At 42.6% G+C, this 22,528-nt stretch overlaps 1 protein-coding gene across 1 annotated transcript in view; it reads right to left on the bottom strand.

The window, feature by feature from the left end:
* GMPR (guanosine monophosphate reductase) overlaps positions 1–22,528 on the bottom strand; it is a 125,004-nt gene that overhangs the window by 37,014 nt on the left and 65,462 nt on the right. The window contains exons 6-7 of the mRNA XM_077492230.1: positions 7,633–7,739; positions 2,634–2,676 (exon numbers count right to left, since the gene is read on the bottom strand). Of these exons, the coding sequence (XP_077348356.1) occupies positions 2,634–2,676; positions 7,633–7,739 (150 nt within the window). The remainder of the gene's footprint in view (positions 1–2,633; positions 2,677–7,632; positions 7,740–22,528) is intronic.

The raw sequence follows: 22,528 nt of genomic DNA, 5'->3' as shown, positions 1-22,528 counted from the left end.
CTGTCTGTCCCCTACATCCATTCAGCTTCCGGACCAGGCATTACTTACAGCCCTAGCACCCTGGCAATGTGTTTGTTTCACACTAAGCAGATATTTGAGTCTTACAGGGATGACTTCCCTATCCTCCCTGTATGTATATTTATTCTTTTCCAATTTTTGTCTATGAATGCTTGATTTTGATATACTTACCTCTCTTTATATAGATGTATCATGCATCCGCCCCTGATGATTGGATAGATCCCATGAAACACGTCGGACTTAACCAAGATGCAGTGCATACATACCTATATGGTCTTTGGATCCAGGCAATATCATGGATTATAACTGTTATATTATAGTGATTTTATATTATGGAGGAAAACACTATTGTATATTCTATTTATATTTTTAACATGTAAATGATTTGGATACGTGATTTGTTATATTATGTGCCAATATTGCATTTATTGTCTGCCATGTACCTACTTAATCATGGCAAACAAATACTTGTTCATCTTTCACTTTGACTCATTCGATTAGCCACAATATACACACCTCATTTAAAGTCCCGACCCTCTTTCTCTATGTCCATTCAAAGTGCAGAATTCAAACAGGATTTCTCAGCTCTGAAAAGCAGGGGGAGGAGAGCTGAAGTTACTTCAGCGAGGAGAGCTCAGAGAGCTGATTGGAAGGAAGGGACACACTCCCTTCACACAGCAAACAGGTACAAAGCTGAGGCTGTCAATCAGCTGGAGGTCCCTCCCCTGTCACCATTTTTTGCTTGGTGTCAGGAAAACTCAAAAGTGACTAATATAGAGAGCAAAAGAACGTGGACAGAAATGACTCTTAGTGCTATGGCTTGAGACAAGGAAACACTTTAGAGGGAAATGTTTTGTTCATATTTTATGTCTGAGGTTTACAACCACTTTTAGTTAGCCATAGTCTGATCAATGGAGACTGGCCAAACTATGATCAGTGTGGGATCATCTCTGTTAAATAGGGACAATGTCTTCCATCAGACAGACAAGTTGGAAGCCTTTTGTTGATCAGCAGCTGCAATCAATCAGCTGTAGCCACTGATGATCAATGTATTCTGAAAGTGCCAGGTCCATCTGTCAGAACACGATGTCCTGCTGGAGTTGGGGGCAGATTCCTTCAGCCATCCACCCCTTTTGTTTTCATGGAGGAATCTGGTTGTTTTTTTTTCAACCAGCATATTTATCTATACCCAGCATTACTCTGGACTAAAACTGAATGGCACTCCTGCTACTAAGCAGGTTGTGAGACATTGAACTTGACAGGCATATATCTTCTCTCAGCTAAGATAACCAGGTTTGAACTTTGATTAACCAACTGTCATTTTCATTCTGATTCTTCTGTTATACCAAAGGCATGTTCATCAATAAACCACAATATGATTGGCTACTAGGAGTTATATACCCTTCTCTTTCAAACACTTAACCTCTATCATAATATAGACATAACTCTGAAGTCTTTATTGTAATATGACCATGTTAAAAGTAACTTTCTGCCTTTACGTTTGAACTTCTGTCTATGGGTGTAAGGAGGACATCCAAGCCAGAGCACCTGGGTTTGCCTTTGTTAACTCATCATATGCTTTTGTTTCACAGTTCAGAGTGGTGCTTTTTTGCATTTTGTCTTGTTGGATGGTCTACCATAATATACCTCCAAACAGTAAGCCCCTGTACACACAGTCGGAAATTCCGACGGAAAAGGGCCGATCGGACCATGTTGTCGGATAATACGACCGTGTGTGGGCTGCATCGAACTTTTTCCATCGGAACGTCCGACCAACAAAGTTTGAGAGCTGTATATAAAATTTTCCGACAACATAATCTGATCGGACTTTGTCCGATCATTTGTAGAGAATTCCGATCGGACAAAGTGCCACGCATGCTCAGATGAAATTACGAGACCAAAGCTATTGGCTACTAGCCGCAACGTAGTCCCGTTGCAACGAACGTCATCACGTTCTGAATGATCGGATTTTCCCACAACTTTGTCTGACCGTGTGTATGCAACACCAGTTTCGGACAAAATCCGTCTGAAAAAATCTGACGGATTTTGTTGTCGGAATGTCCGACCGTGTGTACAAGGGCTAAGACAAAAATGGGACTCACAGGACCCCGTGTCTGATCCACAAGGTATACACCCTCTTTTAAAATATTGGTCTGACCTCATCTAGATGAATATTTACCAGTGAATGTGAAATTCACCAAACATTCACTGCAAGTAAATCTTCCTGGTCAATGTGTTTTGATATCCAGTGAATGGTTCACCACCAGTGAACGTTTAATGAATGCCAAATTCACTGCTTTTAATAATGTTCAGCACTGCAAGCTGAGACAAACCTTCTATTAACTGAGGTTGCTGGAAGGTATATAATACCTTGGACACCATGGCAGAGATATATTTTTTATACGTTCCTCTTCCAGTGGTCTATTAGAAGAAGGGTTTAGGGTGGGCTAGTACCTTATGTATGATTATATAACTAATTATGCAGATAGTGCACTTTCCTATCCACAAGTAAAGCTTGCAAACTAGATTATGTCTTGGAGGAAGCTAAAGGGAAATTCATTATATGTGATAACACAATCCGCTGTACAGGTGTTACATGCTGTCATACAACTCACCAAATGCTTTTGCGACATCTCCTGGACAGCTGCAGCCGCCATCCTTGAAACAAGATAAAGATAGAATCACTCAAACACATGCATGTGTAAAGCATCTCTTTTATAGTCTATTTTATATATTTATATATTTATTATAATATATTATATACCATATGTAAATATCTATTCTATTACAATCATACAATTCTAAATAACACTCAGGGTTTAGCGTTGTCACGGAATACTGGCTAGGAAGATCTTCATGAAATAAATAGAGCACGACATGCTACAGTTCATTTGATAATGTTATCTCCTACAAATGCAGTGGCTTTGTCACAGGAGACAATTAGAGTAGTGAGTGTTTGCTTTGTCTTAGATCTGGATCGCCATCTAGTGGACAAAGCACAGAACTGTGTTTAACTTTTCCTGGAATTACTATTTTGTAACATTTGGCTAAACCCTACAATAAAATGAAGCAATGTTACAAAATTGTAAACCACAAACCCTCTGGCTGAGAAGTTCTGATTACAGCTGGTAACATAAGATATTTACATTTTTATAAGCTTACTCCTTAAAGGAAGTCATTTTATAAAAAAACATGTTTTACAGTCCTGTAAGCCCCCATTCACACTGTGTGGTGCCTTTTGCATAGGGAGGGCCAATAATTTCAAAGGAAATGTGGAAAAGAAAACCTCAAGTATCTTTTTCAGCTTTGCATGTTTTTTATCAGGCGTCTTTCTTGCTAAATTTGGGGTACGATTAATAATTAATGGCACTGCAAGTGTTGCATGCATTTCTTGTCTTTTTGCTAAAGGGTTCAAGGACTATACAATTGTGAATGCAGTCTAAAAGTTTAACTTATACAGTGCATCCAGAAAGTATTCACAGCACTTCACTTTTTCCACATTTTATTATGTCACAGCTTTATTTCAAAATGGATTCAATTCATTATTTTCCTCAAAATTCTACAAACAATAACCCATAATGACAATGTAAAAAGAAGTTTGTTTGAAATCTTTGCAAATGTATTATAAATAAAAAAAGAAGTATTCACAACCTTTGCCATGATACTCAAAATTGAGCTCAGGTGCATCCTGTTTCCACTGATCATCTTTGAGATGTTTTTACAATTTGATTGGAGTCCACCTGTGGTAAATTCAGTCAATTGGACATGATTTGGAAAGGTACCATTTGTCTATATAAAGTTCCACAGTTAACAGTGCATGTCAGAGCACAAGCCAAGGCATGAAGTCCAAGGAATTGTCTGCAGGCCTTCGAGACAGGATTGTATCGAGGCACAGATCTGGGGAAGGGTACAGTACAAAGTCTACAGCATTGACGGTCCCAGTGAGCACAGTGGCCTCCATCATCTGTAAATGGAACACTTCCTAGAGCAGGCCACAAAGCCAAACTGAGTGATTAGGTGAAAAGGGTCTTAGTCAGGGAGGTGACTAAGAACCCGGTGGTCACTCTGACAGAGATCCAGAGTTTCACTGTGGAGAGAGAAAAACAACCATGAATGCCGTGTTTCGAATGGTTACCTTCTTCCTCAGAGCCTAGGCTCTGAGGAAGAAGGTAATCCTTCGAAACGCATCAGCCAGCAGTGGTCCTCATGTCCTCTTTTTCGTTGTCTGGAGACTATGGTTATCAGACCTATTGCCATCATTTGAAAAGGCCTTTACATTGCGGTTTCTTTCACATGCTTGTGAGTAGTTTTTCATTTGTTTTTTAAGTAAACTCAATTAAGGATAATGCACAAGGCTAGTGCGCTATTTTCTCTATTCTTTCTCCACAAATCAGGCCTGTATGGTAGAGTGGCCTAATGGAAGCCACTCCTCAGTAAATGGCACATGACAGCTCACCCAGAGTTTGCCAAAAGGCACCTGAAGGACTTTCAGACCATGAGAAATAAAATTCTCTGGTCTGATGAAACAAAGATTGAACTCTTTTGCCTCAATGGAAAGCTTCATTTCTGGAGGAAACCAGGCACTGCTCATCACCTGGCCAATACCATCCCTACAGTGAAGCATGGTGGCGGCAGGATCATGCTTTGGGGATGTATTCCAGCAACATGAACTGGGAGACTAGTCGGGATCGAAGTAAAGATAAATACAGCAATGTACAGAGCACTCTGGACCTCAGACTGGGGTGAAAGTTCATCATCCAACAGGACAACAACCCTAAGCCAAAACAACAAGAGAGTGGCTACAGGACAACTCTGTGAATGTCTTTGAGTGGCCCAGCCAGAGCCTAGACTTGAACCCAATTGAACATCTCTGGCGGGATCTGAAAATGGATGTGCACCAATGCTCCTTATCCAACCTGATGGAGCTTGAGAAGTCCTGCAAAGAAGAATGGGAGAAACTGCCCAAAAATAGGTGTGCCAAGCTTGTAGCATCATACTCAAAAATACTTGAGGCTGTAGTTGGTGCCAAAGATGCTTCAATAAAGTATTGAGCAAAGGCTGTACATGTGATTTTTTTTGTTTTTTATTTTTAATAAATTTGCAAAGATTTCAAACAAACTTCTTTCACGTTGTCATTATGGGGTATTGTTTGTAGAATTTTGAGGAAAATAATTTCATCCATTTTGGAATAAGGCTGTAACATAACAAAATGTAGAAAAGGTGAAGCGCTGTGAATACTTTTTGAATGCACTATATGTGTCTTAATTGAAGGATTACTAGGGGGAACTGTATTATATTGTAGCATATATGTCCTTACATGTGGTGACTGTATTAGTATTACTTTTTAGGACATTTTAGCAAGTTTATTAATCTTAACAGAAATGCAATTTCGTAACTTTCTATGCACTGAACTGAAAGAACAACAAAGTTTTCTTCCTTCTAAACTATCTTCCATAAAGAAATTCTCCCATCCCTTCATGTAATAGGGATGACGAGAAAAATACATGTTTGTAGCTCAAATCAGGAGAGCAGCTCATGATGGCTACCATCATAGATAGAGTGGCATGATTAGGTATAGTCCCAAATGGCTAGGAAGTGTGTTATTCATAGGATTTCTATGGGAAAATTAAGGAAACATACTCAATAAAAGAAAACAAATGCAGGCGCCACATCTAAGGACTGGTAAGTTGCAGTTTATAAACATTTTGCTTACGGGTAAGAGATGCTTTAAAGTAGAAGTCCATCCTAACACTAAAATTCCTGCATCTACAGACATCCACGACATAAGCCTAACCTATCTAGCCCTGTAAAGAAGAAATCAGTATACATACCTTTTTGGAAGCCGGTCTGGTCTCCAGCGGCGGAAGCTCTGCAGAGGACACAGCCGACAATGGCTGTAAAATGATTGGGGAGTGATGTCACTCATAGAGCTCGGCGTGGGATCAGGTCGGATCTGCTTCAAAAAAGGTATGTACTGTATACTGATTTCTTTATTACAGGGTTAGGTTAGGTTATTGTTAGATTGTGGATATCTGTAGATGCAGGGATTTTAATATTTATTGTGGACTTCTACTTTAACTAAAGATACAAAGAACCCACAGTTGTTAAATATAGAAACTGTATGTTATGATAAAATTGATTCAAAACCATTATAGTTTACTTTAAGATACAGAAGATTGAACTATGAGGATATAACATGGTTCTAAAGGCAGAAGGTTTTTTACTGTAATGCATTGGCTCCTGCTGCTGTCAGTCACAGCCAGTGAGGGGGGAGCAGGGGAAGAAACCAAGACACAAAGACACACAAAACTGGCTCGGGAGTGAGCACGCACATGTACCCCCATAGCAAGCAGCTTTCCATGGGGGCACTCAGTGGGAGGAAGGGTGGGGGACCAGAGAAGAGGCGTATTGGTGCTGCTTTGTGCAAAACCGTTGCACAGAGCAGATAAGTATAACATATTTGTCATTTAAAAAAGAATAAAACTATCCTTCAAAATCACTTTAACCAGCAGACCTCAAGAGAGTAAAACATTCAAGCTATGTAAAAAGACAAAGTGCAATATGCAAAATGCAGAAATTGCTGGTTGAGCCCCCGTTAGGAAGAGTCACCTTCTCTTTTTGTCCTGTTTACTGCTATTTTTCTAAGTGAAAGTAAAAGTAAATGCCAAATTTTGGGTTGACATCAAACAGTAAGGCTACCACACTGGCAGTAAAACGGGATTATATTTAATGGCGCTTTACCATCATTTTAGCGGCGCTATGCAGCCGCTAGCAGGGCAGTTTTAACCCCCGCTAGGGGCTGAAAAAGGGTTAATACCGCCCACAAAAGCGCCACTGCAGTGGGGCTTTGCAGGCGGGTTTGCAGCGCTGCCCCATTGTTTTCAATGGGAAGGGGCTCTTTAGGAGCGGTAAATACACAGCTCCTACAGCACTCCAAAGATGCGGCTTGAAGGACTTTTTTGACCACCCTGCAAGCGCACTTCTCCAGTGTGAAAGCCCTCGGGGGTTTCACCCTGGAGACACAGCAGCGGCAGTTTCAGGGCGCTTTGCAGGCGCTATTTTTATCACTTTACCGCCTGCAAAGTGCCTCAGTGTGAAAGCAGCCTAACAGAGGGGAAATCTGCAAATGGGGATACTAGTTCTGGTGACCCTGGAGAGACCCAAGTATTCCCTCCCTTTGGAGGGATTTTCTCTCGCTTCCTGTTTGGCTATGGGACAGGAAGTAAAGGGAAATCTCCACAATGGGATGCAGATTGAAAAAAAAAAAAAAAAAACAACTGACAGGAGTTATAACCCTCTCTTACTCAAACCAAAGAAGAAAAAAAAAATGTTTTGCTTTAGTAACACTTTAAGCATTATGATCAATAGTACATTAGGTCTTACGAAGCAATATTAAGCTTTGCACAGATTTTTCAGCAAAATAATAAACAGCAATATTAGGCTTTGCATGGACTTTCAGGACCAGTGACCTTGTTTTCTTCTATGGTACTGTAAAGTGAAAAACAGATTCTGCAAAGGCCGTCGATTGGTCAGTAGCAGTAAGTAACAGTGAAAAGATGAGCTAAAAAAAGTTCAGTCGCATGTGTTGTACAGTAAACACATCTCTGTACTTACGGAAATGATGTGCCCTTTCAACCCGTGGGCAGAGTCAGCACATTCAATCACAGCACTCAACTGGGGGTAACCAACACCTGTTTTAATCCTGGTTGTGCAAACAGATCCTGCATAAGAAGGTACATAAAAGAGAGAATTAGTTCTATGGTCTTTATAACAGGCCATGCTAGACCTGCTCATCTCTTTCCATGTTCTGGCAGAGCCTATGCTCATTACATGTGCCAGACTTTCTCACTTTACGACTATGTACTTCATTAAAATATAGCTAGAGGCAGGTAACTACACTGGGCAAAAGTGTACAAGTAATGCTTTTTCTTCGTTTTTTTTGCTTATCTCCCATTCATATTCTTTTCCCTTTCTGCGTGATTATATATATATATATATATATATATATATATATATATATATATATATATATATATATATATACACACACACACACACACACACACACACACTTTTACACGCATATGAACTTTAATGCCATCCCAGTCTTAGTCCGTAGGGTTCACTATTGACTTGGCCCACCCTTTGCAGCTATAACATCTTCAGCTCTTCTGGGAAGGCTGTCCACAAGGTTTAGGAGTGTGTCTATGGGAATGTTTTTTACCAAAGTGCATTTGTGAGAAAGCAGTCTCTGCTCTAATTCATCCCAAAGGTGTTTTATTGGGTTGAGGTCAGGACTTCAGAAATTCCTCCACCCCAAACTCACTCATCCATGTCTTTATGGACCTTGCTTTGTGCACAGGTCTAAATCATTTGGTGGAGGGAGGATTATGGTGTGGGGTTGTTTTTCAAGGGTTGGGCTTGGCCCTTTAATTCCAGTGAAGCATCAACATACCAAGACATTCTGGACAATTTCATGCTCCCAAGTTTGTGGGAACAGTTTGGGGATGGCCCCTTCCTGTTTCAACATGACTGCACACCACTGCACAAAGCAAGATCCATTAAGACGTGGATGAGAGAGTTTGGGGCGGAAGAAACTAGTCCTAACTTCAACTTGATAGAACACCTTTGGGATGAATTAGAGCGGAGGCTGTGAGTTAGGTCTTCTCATCAACATGAGTACCTGACCTCACAAATGCACTTCTGCAAGAATGGTCAAACATTCCATAGACACACTCCTAAACCTTGTGGACAGCCTTCCCAGAAGAGTTGAAGATGTTATAGCTGCAAAGGTGGGCCATCTCAATAGTGAACCCTACAAACTAAGACTGGGATGCCATTAAAGTTCATGTGCGTGTAAAGGCAGGTGTCCCAATACTTTTGGCAATATAGTGTATATTATAACATTAAACAATTTATTAGTATAGCATACATTAAGCAAACTCCTTTTGTCTGGAAGAAGCACCTCCCGAGAGGAAGTTGTCAGTAACATCAAGATTAGCTGACAGCTACATGTGGCCTATATGTTTTTGAGATGTCTTTATACATTGACATAGAATCTACAATTCCCAATAAGATCCTGCTAAATATTCTGTATTATACAGGAATTTGTTGTAGCATCTGAATAGCGTATTCTCCCTTGGTCCCACAAAGTATTATGTACACACTAAAAAACAGTCGTTAGTTGTGTCATTTAAACTTTAAATGACACAATTACCACCATGTTTTTAGTGCCTTTAATAATTTATGGGACTAAGGGGTAATATACAGTTCTGACAAATATATAATAATAAAAAATAAAAAAAACCCTGAACTGAAACATTAATATAAGCCTTACATTATAATCAGGGATAAGATTAAAAACACAAAAATTGAAAAAAGCATGTGTTCTGGAACACTTATCATGTATCCGTTACTGTTGGATTGGATTTTACCATGCATGTGTTAATGTCTTAATGCTAACATCTAGTGCCAATTCAGCATTTCTAGAACTTGTTATTTCTGTATTTGGTAATGGTATAACCCAGCTTCCCCGTTTCTTCTTCTCCACGTTTCCTCAGTGAGCTGCTAAGCCTTCATCGCAAGCAGAAGGTTGAGAAGATCATTATTGTGAATTGGATGCGGGTTCCCCGCATTCAGTTTGCAATAGCAGGAGATTTTGTCCGGCTTTTTTATGGAGCCGTTCTGTTAGAAAAGTTTTAAATGTTTATTGTGTGACTATTAGAAAAACAATAGTCCTGAGACTGATTTGTTAAAAAGCTTACTTCTGAGCACATTATTGTATTAACTCATTGTATTGTTTTGTCCTAATTAACTCCATAGTAAGTAGGATGATTAGATTTAACTAAATATGATAGCCTAAGAATGTACGGGAACATGGATAGCTAATAAAGGTATCAGTTCGTACCATGACAACGTTATTTATGTTCCCTCAGCCAATAGAAGCATAGAGATGTTATTCTTGTGGGGTATGTGAGGGCGGAACACTTTCTTTTGTTGGGACTTTTTTCCTGCAGCTTGTCCTGTAAGCATGTCTCCCTGTTGTGGGCCACATCAGAAATAAATTGTTTGCTTCTCAAGAACACCCAGAGTTTTTACTGATCACAAGGGAAATTCCTAACATTTTTGGTCTTTCGAGCCGGAAGCAACACGCTGGTTTTCAGATCAGACGGCCCGACAAAACTTCGGTGAGTATTGGACTTTGAAGCTCACCGAACGCTTACAAGTCCCCCCAATCAATGTTATTGGTGAAAAAGGGGCGGGGCCACAGATCTGAATTCCACTGTCTGTTTCCGAACCTTGTGTGATCCAGTCCAGGTGTTTGAGAGGTAAGATAATTTAAATTATTCTTAATTCTTTCTAAGAGTCTTTTCTTCTTTCTCTTTGCTTCTGGTTTAATGTGTTGTAATTGCCGACATTGGTATTGATCGTATAATATCTAGATGATCCAGTGCTCGTAGACAGAGACACTTGGGGACGTTGTCTAAGGTAAAAAATTACGTCGCCCGCTGTCCGGACAGATAACAAAAAGATTTGAGGTATACCGAATGTCAGAGGTTGAATGCCTGACTATTTAAGCGCTGTTTAGTTAAGTGATCTACAAAGATCACAAGGCTAACTTTCTTCTGTGTGTGTTTACTTTATCTTTGTTCATGTTTAACCCTTTTTGATTCTCTCGATAGTGTGTTTTGTTCGTTTACATGTTTTTTGTGCTGGTATTTCTCAGAAGATAAGAAGCCTAGGCACTGCACCCTCTCCCCCTCCCCCTCCCCTCATGTAAGGATTTCTCCTGCTCCTGCAAGAAGTTGTAAATGTTAACCCTTGATTAGCTATGATCATACAGAAGGGTTATATTGTAAATATTGAAACTTAGCATAAAAGAAAAAGAAGGTAGATTGCACTTTGGAGTAAATAGAATGTTGTAGAATTATCAGGTGGCTTGATGAATGTGAAAAGAAAAGAAAAAAAAAGGCTGAGGATGTTTTCATTGCTATGAAGGTCAAGAAGCTGTTTCTCAGAAACAAGAAAATGCAGATTGCCTGACAGAGGTTAATTTGTGCATCTGTGAAAATATTAGGAAAAGAGTCTGAATAATAGTTTTAAAGTAAATATTTATATTGGATTGGAGTTATTTTTAGAATTCATAGACTTTCAACTGTGAAGTGTTAATGATGCAATGCTGTTTATATTTGGGTACATTTATAAAGTCAAAAGGCTAAAGATCAAAAAAGGTATGGGTTGGAAATGGTGGAGTATTGGCTTCAGCATGCTAGAATTAGGGTAGAAGGAAGAACAAAGGAAAAAATGCCAAGCCCAATTGCCCCTAGTGGACAAAGAGGATGATCTCATCTGCTATACCCAGAGACCACCTCCCTATAATGGTCCTCCCCCTCAGGTGCAAGTAACTGCCCAGAGTAACACCTTCCCTGTGACATCCACCCCTGTCAAAGGAACTGCCTCTGAACAAAACCCCAACTCCACTTCCTCAATCTCTCCAGACAGTAGTTCAGTCCTGGAGATGAACAGATCGATCCTTGAAACATTAACTGACGCCATAACTCATGCACTGGGTGCCCCAGCAGGAGCCAAGAGACTAAGTAAACCTCCTATTAGGTATGGTGTGGAGGACGGTGAGGAATACCCCTTGATAGAGGTCCCAAACCCAAGGGGAGGACAGAATGATGCACTGGGTCAGCCATATCCCTTGACTATGACTGTTTTTCGACCATGGACTGATAGTGATATACAAAAGGCTACAGAACACATAAAACATCCAAAATTAGGTCCAGCTGAATTCATTGAAAACATAGAGGGATTACGGAACAGTTATAAATTGAATGGGGTGGAAGTAGAGAGAGCCCTGAGGAGAGTATTAGGATCAGATTGGGCTTCGGTGAAGGGGGATTGGGACCCCTGCGCCCCAGCAAATGCACATGGATGGGGGGATCCATTGCCTCCAGAAAGCCCAGACTTAGGAAACAGGTTGACTGCCCTACTGAACAGATGCCAGCTTAGATGGGTACAACGGACTGATTGGCAAAAAATAAATATGACAGTACAAGAAGATAAAGAAAGTGTCAGTGACTACCTAAATAAATTACGAGAGATTTTTAGAGTGTTCTCCGGGCTCCCCGAAGCTGAGGATGTGAATAGTGCATATCAGCAACAGCTAAAGATTGTTTTTTTAAATGGATTGAAACAGGATCATAAGGATTACATTGTTAAAAACATGGTTACTTACCGAACTGCATCAGTTTTAGATGTTTTACAATATGCTAAGCATTCTGAGAAGTATTTAAAAGCAAAAAAGAATGTGAAAGTAAAGGTTTTTGTGCAAGGTGATGAAGGAGAGGAGGATGCAGAAGAGTACACTGCTGAGGCAAAACCAGAGGGGTCTCATAGAGGAAGAGGCGCAGGTGGTTTTAGAGGAAGGATTACTCTACAGAATTAGACAGTGCAACGAGAGTACTTCCACCCTGTGTACAAGCACTGGTAGCATCAGCGGTGTAGTGGTTAGCACTCTCGCCTAGCAGTGAAGGGGGTCACTGGTTCGAATCCCAATCATAGCGCTGCCTGCCTGGAGTTGACAAAACCTCACTTAACAATACAGAGGTGTACTACATTAAAACCATCCACACTACTACCACTTCCTACTGACGGGTATAAACATGACTGCACTGTTGCCATCACTGAAAAGGTACTGCCACAAAGTGATCTGAAAGATGTACCATTATCTAACCTTGACATGATACTTTTTGTTGATGGTTCTAGTAAGAAAAATCCAGATGGCACAAATGCAACAGGATATGCAGTAGTGACACAGGATGAGATTTTGGAAGCGGGGCCACTACCAAAACATTTTTCAGCACAAGTTGCAGAACTTGTAGAACTGACAAGAGCATTTATACTGTCAGAAGGAAAATCTGTAACCATATACACTGACAGTCAATATGCCTTTTCAACAGTGCATGTTTTTGCACAACAATGGAAAAACAGGGGGATGGTCACCTCCAGTGGTAAACCAATTTCACATACGGACTTCATTTTAGAACTCCTAGATGCAATACAGTTACCAAAAAAGCTTGCAATCTGTAAATGTCAAGCACACACAAAATATACGGACCCCATCTCAAAGGGAAATAAAAGGGCAGATGAAGCTGCACATAAAATAATGACGAGAAATCATAGTGATAGATCATACAGTCCTTACTGATATGCAGCAAAATGCCCCCCCCCCCCCCCCCCGGGGAAAAACAATATTGGAAAACAAAGGGTTGCACAATAATTGATGATATTTACACATCACCTGAAGGGAAACCGGAATTACCAAAATCTTTATTTAGGTATGCAGCAGTATTGACACATGGAATAACGCATGTGTCAAACAGGGGGGTGACTGAGATGTTAAATAAAGTATGTACAGCCTATGGATTCACAAATGACTAAAAAAAAAATTTTTGCTCTCAATGTCTTACATGTGCAAGACACAATGCTCAGGGAGGTATAAGACCACAGAAAGGGAAGTTCCCTACACCACAATATCCATTCCAACACATTTGCATGGATTTTATTGAATTAGACAAATGTGAAAGGAAGAAATATTGTTTGGTACCCAGGCACCCTGACCAAATGGGTGGAGATATTCCCGACAGGAAGTGCAGATGCACAGACTGTAGCCAAAGCATTACTAAGAGATATTATTCCTAGATTTGGAATCCCTGAAAGGATTTACAGTGATAATGGACCCCATTTTGTAATTAAAAAATATACAACATTTGATAGAAGTGATGAGAATTAAAGGGAAATACCATTGTGCCTATCATCCCCAATCAGCTGGATTGGTAGAAAGACACAATGGCATTCTAAAAAGCAAACTGAGAAAAGCTATGGAAGAAATAGGTAAAAATAATTGGATGTATTGCCTACTAGTAGCTGTGACCAGTATGTATATCACACCCCCAAAAGAAGATGAAAAAGGTGGATGTGGGAGATTGGGTCTCAATAAAAGTAATAAGAAAAAAGCAGTGGTACTCCCCAAGGTGGGATGGTCCTTTCAAAGTCCTTTTAACTACCCCTACTGTGATAAGGATTGCAGAGAGGTCTACCTGAATTCACCAGTCCCATTGTAAAAACGTTTTACAGGCAGAGTAGGGCCAGTTGGCTACAAGAGGTCCAGAAAATCCGGCTACAAAGGGAGGTCTCACACAAGGTGGGACTTGTCTCAAACCGGTGAAGTCTCCCTCCCCTTCCAACTCCCCTATCCTATCCGCTGGAACTCTGTAGCTGGTTAGGATGAAAGGGACAGTAATTATCCTTGGGTTACTGGTGACTCTAGGAGAGGCATCCATAAGAGGGGGTAGGCGCTATGGAAGAGTAGAGGAACCTTTGAATTAGGAAAGAACAGGAAAAGCATTAAATCTAAAACTTTATAGAGGGAATAACTAGCACTATACTGGTAGACTTCTGTCAGATTGCAGATTGTGGGGATACAACTGGGGCTAGAGGACTTCTATGGGCAGATAAATATATCTGCTGGGTCTGGAATAAGGCAGGATGTCAAGCATGGGATCAGGCCCTGTGGACTACAGCGCATCAAGATTGGGGGTATAATCAACCAGGGGCTAAAAAGAGTGGTATAAAGGAGAGACTCATAATCACAAAAGCACACATAGTAAGGCCGCGTACACACGGGCGGACTGTTCGCCCAACCTTGTCCGCTGAACAGTGTTTGGGCGGACAGTCCACTCGTGTGTGGGCTTTCAGCGGACAGTTTCAGCGGACAGTTGGACGGACAAAGTCTTTCGGAAATTCCGAAAAACTGTCCGCTGAAACTGTGTTTGAGCGAACAGTCCGCCCGTGTGTGGGCCTGTCCGCTGTACTTTCGAAATGAGCGGACTGTTCCCGCTCGGAAAGTCCGCCCATTTCGAGCGCGTGTACAGGTAGGCGGGGCCCGCGAAGGAGACGTCGCGGGCTCTGCCGCCTGGAATGGGCTTAAAGGGGAACCCCAACGCCGAAAAAAATCAGCGTGGGGGTTCCCCCAAAGTCCACACCAGACCCTTGTCCGAGCACGCTACCCGGCCGGCCAGGAAAGGGGGGCGAGCGAGCGCGCCCCCCCTCCTGAGCCGTACCAGGCCGTGTGCCCTCAACATGGGGGGGTGCCTTGGGGAAGGGGGGGCCGCGCGGCCCCCCCACCCCAAAGCACCTTGTCCCCATGTTGATGAGGACAAGGGCCTCTTCCCGACAACCCTGGCCGTTGGTTGTCGGGGTCTGCGGGCGGGGGGCTTATCGGAATCCGGGAGCCCCCTTTAAGAAGGGGGCCCCCGGATACCGGCCCCCCACCCTATGTGAATGAGTATGGGGTACAATGTACCCCTACCCATTCACCTGTGAAATAAAGTACAAAAAAAACCACAACACAGGGAAAAAATATTTTATTGCACAGCTCCGGGGGGACTTCCGTCTTCGGGGGTCTTCTCGCCGGACTCCTCCGCTATCTGTGTGTAGCTCTTTTACTAGCGGAGGAGTCCGGCTTTCTTCCTCCCCGCCGCCGGCCTCTTCTCCCGACTTCGGGGGTCTTGTCCCCCTCTTCGGTTCTTCTGCCGGGCCACCGCGCCTTCTTGTAGCTCTTTTACAGGCGGTGGCCCGGTCTTCTGTCGCCGCTGCCTTCCGTTCTTCTGTCGCCGCCTTCGGTTCTTCTGCCGGGCCACCGCGCCTTCTTGTAGCTCTTTTACAGGCGGTGGCCCGGTCTTCTGTCGCCGCCGCCGCCTTCCGTTCTTGTTCTTCTTCTTGTTCTTCTTCTTCTTCTCCTGGAGATGTTGACTCGACGAGCTCTCCGGCCGGAATGCCAGGGACACGCTCCGCTGCCACTTATATAGTGACAATGGGGCGGTGTCACATGGTATATGTCACATATGTCCAAGGCACCCCCCCATGTTGAGGGCACGCGGCCTGGTACGGCTCAGGAGGGGGGGCGCGCTCGCTCGCCCCCCTTTCCTGGCCGGCCGGGTAGCGTGCTCGGACAAGGGTCTGGTGTGGACTTTGGGGGAACCCCCACGCCGATTTTTTTCGGCGTGGGGGTTCCCCTTTAAGCCCATTCCAGGCGGCGGAGCCCGCGACGTCTCCTTCGCGGGCCCCGCCTACCTGTACACGCGCTCGAAATGGGCGGATTTGCCTCCTCCTTACGTGGGCGAGTCCGTTCATTTCAAAAGTTGAGCGAACTGTTTGGCAAACAGTTTGCTGAAACAGTCCGCTCGTGTGTGGGCAAGTCCGCTCATGCAAATTTTGAGCGGACTGTTTGCCGAAACTGTTTGACGAACAAGGTTGGGCAAACAGTCCGCGCGTGTGTACGCGGCCTAAGAACTGTAACCAACTATTAATAACATTAAAGGAGCCGAGGAAGGAAGATCAGCGGTTGTATTCCATGGGAGCATGGGTGTCAGGAACTGATCCCTCAGGAACATTTTTCCTTGAGGTATTACCACCTAATAAAATTAAACAACAGGAAAAAGTAGACTCAGAAGGGAAAGAAGAAGGCCATACTAAAATAGAAGTTCTGAGTATAACTATAAGATTCACTAACCTAACAATAGAAGATGCCATAGCTTTGGAGACGGGCTACCAAGGGAAAAAAATGAATGGTTAGAATGGTTGAGGTACACGGTTAGAACTCTGAAAAAGGAAAACTGTTTAGTTTGTGCCGGAGCCAGACCACATTTAGCAACAGTTCCTTTTCCTCTAGATCACAATACAGATCCAGAAGGTTTAAAATGTATGTTGCAATTGTATAATAAGAGCTATAAACCTGAAACAAATTCTACTGGTCACACATTGAGTTTGTTGTTTCCCCCAGTACAGAGACCTCAGATACCTCCAGCGGTTACCGCTTATCCGGGCAACTTTACTTGTTTTGCACTCCCAGGGAACCGTAGCGCGGTGGATCTTGGGTCACTACCTGATGACTACTGTGTGGAGAGGATTAACACAGGACAATGGTGACTGGGTTGAACATGACATTCAGAGAGCTGATGTCTGGTGGATGTGTGGGGATAAGAAACTGCGAGCTGGACTACCGGCCAATGCCCAAGGGGATTGCGCTATGGTCCAGCTGGCTATGCCCCTGAGAATCCTGTCAGAATACCCGTGGACTAAGAGTCACCAACAGTATCGTAGGGACACCTCTCCCTTGGGGTCATTTGACTCTCAGATCTACATAGATGAGATTGGGGTTCCTCGTGGGGTGCCGGACGAGTTTAAAGCCAGGAATCAGGTGACAGCTGGGTTTGAGTCTCTTCTCTGGTGGGTGACTATAAATAAAAATGTTGACTGGATTAATTATATATATTATAACCAACAACGATTTGTAAACTATACTAGGGATGCTGTGAAGGGCCTAGCAGAACAGTTGGCCCCCACATCTCTAATGGCCTGGCAGAAACGAATGGCTTTAGATATGGTCTTAGCTGAAAGAGGAGGGGTATGCAAAATGTTTGGTAGCATGTGTTGTACCTTTAACCCTACAATACAGCTCCTGGAGGGACCGTGACCAGAGCCTTGGAAGGACTGACTGCGCTATCGAATGAATTGGCGGAAAACTCAGGTATTAATGATCCATTCACAACTTGGCTTGAAGGATGGTTCGGTAAATGGACTGGATTTATCACATCATGTTTGATCTCAATCGCTGTGGCTTTGGCCGTTTTGGTCACTTGCGGATGCTGCTGCATTCCCTGTATTCGAGGACTTTCACAAAAACTCATTGAAACTGCAGTCTCAAGAACAATGTATCAAACCCTCTCTACCTCTGAGGAGACCTATGTGGACATTGAAGCTCAACTTAATGACATACAGTCCGAAAGTGTATAACACAGGGACTTTCATCGAAATGTGTTGAGATAAAATAGTCACACAAAGAGGAGGGAATGTTAGAAAAGTTTTAAATGTTTATTGTGTGACTATTAGAAAAACAATAGTCCTGAGACTGATTTGTTAAAAAGCTTACTTCTGAGCACATTATTGTATTAACTCATTGTATTGTTTTGTCCTAATTAACTCCATAGTAAGTAGGATGATTAGATTTAACTAAATATGATAGCCTAAGAATGTACGGGAACATGGATAGCTAATAAAGGTATCAGTTCGTACCATGACAACGTTATTTATGTTCCCTCAGCCAATAGAAGCATAGAGATGTTATTCTTGTGGGGTATGTGAGGGCGGAACACTTTCTTTTGTTGGGACTTTTTTCCTGCAGCTTGTCCTGTAAGCATGTCTCCCTGTTGTGGGCCACATCAGAAATTGTTTGCTTCTCAAGAACACCCAGAGTTTTTACTGATCACAAGGGAAATTCCTAACACGTTCACATATCTCTGCTGCGGATCCAGTGCAAATCTGCACAGGAGCCCTGTGCGTTTTTTGGTCAGTTTCAGGTCTGAATTCAGCCCAAAATTCGGGGTGAAATCAGACCTGAAAGGGTGAATGGAGCCGCACTAGACTCCTGCTGTGAGCTGCATGTGAAGATAGTGTGAACCCACCCTCAAGAGCTAAAACCACATTGGATTTAACATCTGAGTTTCTTAGAGCGTTAAGCTGTCTGTTAAGGGTGCTTATTCAGCAGGTGACCATAATGGCTGGACAGACCAAGGTCTAAAGGTGGCATTTGAAACAGAACAGCATGCTATGAGGGACCATCAATTAGATCATTGTCTTTATTCTGGTGGCCAGACTTTCAATTCAAAGACATAGTTCAGTAGAGACACACACATAATGTACATAGCGTTAAAAGCCTTTGCTTATAAAAAAAACAATATGTGATCTTCAAAAATCAAGTTACATGATCCTGTTTTCAATTTTACCACTTGCCGACCAGCCGCCACAGTTGTACTGCGGCAGAATAGCACAGCTGGGGGCGAAATGACGTTATGTTACGTCGCTTCGCCCTGTGGCCACTAGGGGCACGCACACGCGCCAGCTGATTGCCCCAGAGCCGATGCGAGTGCCAGCGGTCATGATCACCGCCGGGCTCTCACTATCCCTGCTGACACACAGAATCTGCGTGTGTGTGTAAACACACAGTTTCCAGTTCTCTGAGGGGAGAAGAGACAGATCGTCAGAGTATGAACAGCGATCTGTCATCTCCCCTACACAGTCCCCTCCCCCCTTCAGTTAGAACACACATTAAGGAACACAATTAACCCCCTAGTGGTAACTCCTTCCCTGCCAGTGACATTTTTACAGTAATCAATGCATTTTTATAGCACTGATCGCTGTATAATAGTCCCAAAAATGTGTCAAAATTGTCCAATGTGTAAGCCATAATGTCGCAGTTGTGATAAAAATCACAGATCACCGCCATTACTAGTAAACAAAAAAAAAATAATAATAAAAATGCCATAAAACTATCCCCTATAACTTTTGCGCAAACCAATCAATATACTCTTATTGCGATTTTTTTTTACCAAAAATATGTAGATGAATACATATCGGGCTAAATTGAGGAAAACATTTTTTTTCTATTTATTTTGGGGGGGGGGGGGGGGGGGATATTTATTATAGCAAAAAGTACAAAATATTGCATATTTTTCAAAATTGTCGCAATTTTTTGTTTATAGCGCAAAAAATAAAAACCGCAGACGTGATGAAATACCACCAAAAGAAAGCTCTATTTTTGGGGAAAAAAGGACTTCAATTTTTTTTGGGTTCAGCGTTGCACGATCGCGCAAGTGAAAATATCGCAATAAGTGCTATGGTCAGGAAGGGGTAAAATCTTCCGGGGTTGAAGCGGTTAAAAGATGCAGTCTAGGAGGAGGGATCAATGCAATTGCTCAAAATGGTGATGTAGTGACATGATACCAGGATATTTGCTTGGTGACACACTAATTAGGGCATACCATGCTGTTAATCAGCCACCAGTGCACATTCTTAGCAATAGTGCCACTAAAGTGACAGAATTATCACCATAATAAGATAAGGACTGTTATTGTACTGATAGTGTAATGAACATTGAGACTGGGTTCACACTGAAGCACAGGGCAGCTCACAGCAGAAGTCCGGTGTGTCCCGATTCCCCGTTTCACGTCTGATTTCAGTCCGTATTTTTGGCTGAATTCAGACCTGAAATGGACCAAAAGACACACAGGACTCCTGTGCAAATCGCCCCGGAGCTGCTCCGGAGATGTGTGAACTGGTTCCATAGACCAGTGTTTCTCAACTCCAGTCCTCAAGGCGCCCCAACAGGTCATGTTTTCAGGCTCTCCATTACTTTGCACAGGTGATTTAATCAGTTTCACTACCTAGTAATTATCACAGCCGTTTCATCTGTGGAAAATCCTGAAAACATGACCTGCTGGGCTGCCTTGAGGACTGGAGTTGAGAAACACTGCCATAGAGAGCCAGTCACAATCTCCTGACATGTGAATTGGATGCGGGGAAACCGGCATCCAATTCCCAATAGTGTGAACCCAGCTACAAACTGCTGCAGTAAAAAAAAAAAAAAAAGGCAAAGTACTTCAAAGTACTTTAAAGTGCCAGGGGGATGTATGGCATACACAAAGCCACAAATGTTTTTTCCAAGCACCAAGTAAAGTATTTGTCCCATTGCCAATGGGATGACATCATTTGATAAACTAGAAAATTAGATCTGAATTACCCAAGTGCATCTGTATCCATCTCAACAAACCTCTACATCACTTTCAGACGGTGCAGCTGTCTCTCCAATGATTAGTATCGCAGATGCTATTTAGAGAACCAAAACACACTGGTGTATAGGTTACATCTGTGTATGGCATGATGGAGATGACAAACTAGGGCTAGACATGCATTATAAATAGTCTGGCTCAAAGTGAAGAAGTATATGTACCAAACTAAACTAGCAGAACATGTCAATATCTCCATCTATGTTACTAGTTGTATGCATAAGGCAAACACATTTCTTATCTAATAAATTTTACTTTGTTAGGTGATGGAGAAAAATCTTAACAATAATATACAGTATCAAAAGTGAGTACACAGCTCACATTTTTGTAAATATTTTATTCTATCTTTATGTGACAACACTGAAGAAATTACATGTTGCTACAATGTAAAGTAGTGAGTGTACAGCTTGTATAACAGTGTACCTCACTGTGCACATCAAATGCAGCCACTGTGCCCATCAAACGCAGCCACTGTGCCCCATCAAATGCAGCCACTGTGCCCCATCAAACGCAGCCACTGTGCCCCATCAAACGCAGCCACTGTGCCCCATCAAACGCAGCCACTGTGCCCCATCAATTGCAGCCACTGTGCCCCATCAAATTAAGCCACTGTGCCCCATCAAATGAAGCCACTGTGCCCATCAAATGCCACAATTGTTCCCACCAAATGTTGCCACTGTGCCATCAAATATCACCACAACGCCCCATCAAATGGAGCCAATGTGACTTCCGCCCACTGTCTGACCAGCACTTACCCCATCTTGGTGGCGGGTCAGGCAGCAGCGAGCTGTGTCCTCATGTGTCCTCTTGCTTCCTGTTAGGCTTCCAATAGCAGCACCTGCTTGGGTATCAGACACATACTACCGAATTGGCGGAGAGGCGGTTCAGTGTTAGAAAAGCAAATATTCATTTGCTTTTCTAACACATCTAGATGGGCTCCAAGCGCAATGCTCTGCGCCCTGAGTCCACCTTTTTTGAAGCCTATTAGAGTGGGCCCTGAAGACAGGGTTGATGATCACTGCTTTACAGCCATTGTTGACAGGCTTTCATTCACTTTTGACCCCAATTAAAGTCTATGGGAATGTAAAAACAGCTGAACCAGTTCAAATGCTTCTGCAATTAATTCTAAACAGCCTCAGATGTATCTAAACTGATGTCAAAATCATGCTGCATTTGCTTATCGAAACCTGTCCCATAGGTAAAGAAAAAACAATCAGCGCAAACAAATAAAACAAATCTGATCGTGTGTGGGCTAATCCGATCATTTTTCGTTAAAAAAAATTTGACGGACCTAGAAATAGAACATGTTTCAAATCTGTCCGACAGACTCAATTCCTATCGGGAAAACCATTCGTCTGTATGCTGATCTGACAGACCAAATACGACACAAAGCAAGCTATTGGCTACTGGCTATTGAACTTCCTTTTTTAGTCCCATCATATGTCATCATGTTCAAAATGAATGGACTTTCGAATGGACTTAGTCCGTTCATGTGTGGCCAAGTCCGTTCGTTCGGAAAGTCCATTGGAACTCCGCCCAAAATTCATCGGGAAGACAGTCGGACTTAGTCTGCCGGAAAGTCTGGTCGTGTGTACGCAGCATTAGAGTGTGTCCTTCTATTTCATATACTTACCTTGAACGGTTTTATTATGACACTGCCTACCACCTCTACATTGGAGGCTATTATTGCCGGATACCCTTGCTGGGCTGGAGATCCACTGTACCGGATTGGAGTTATCCAAGCTGCGCTACCAATTACCATCATCCCTGTGTGGATAAACGTGTATATGACCTTCTGTTGCACAGAGGTCCATCCGATC

The sequence above is a fragment of the Lithobates pipiens genome, unplaced genomic scaffold, assembly GCF_037356315.1.
Source record: "Lithobates pipiens isolate NorthernLeopardFrog02 unplaced genomic scaffold, aLitPip1_a1.2 Scaffold_19, whole genome shotgun sequence".
In the NCBI taxonomy this organism is placed as follows: domain Eukaryota; kingdom Metazoa; phylum Chordata; class Amphibia; order Anura; family Ranidae; genus Lithobates; species Lithobates pipiens.
This window is presented reverse-complemented; position numbering and strand designations above follow the sequence as displayed.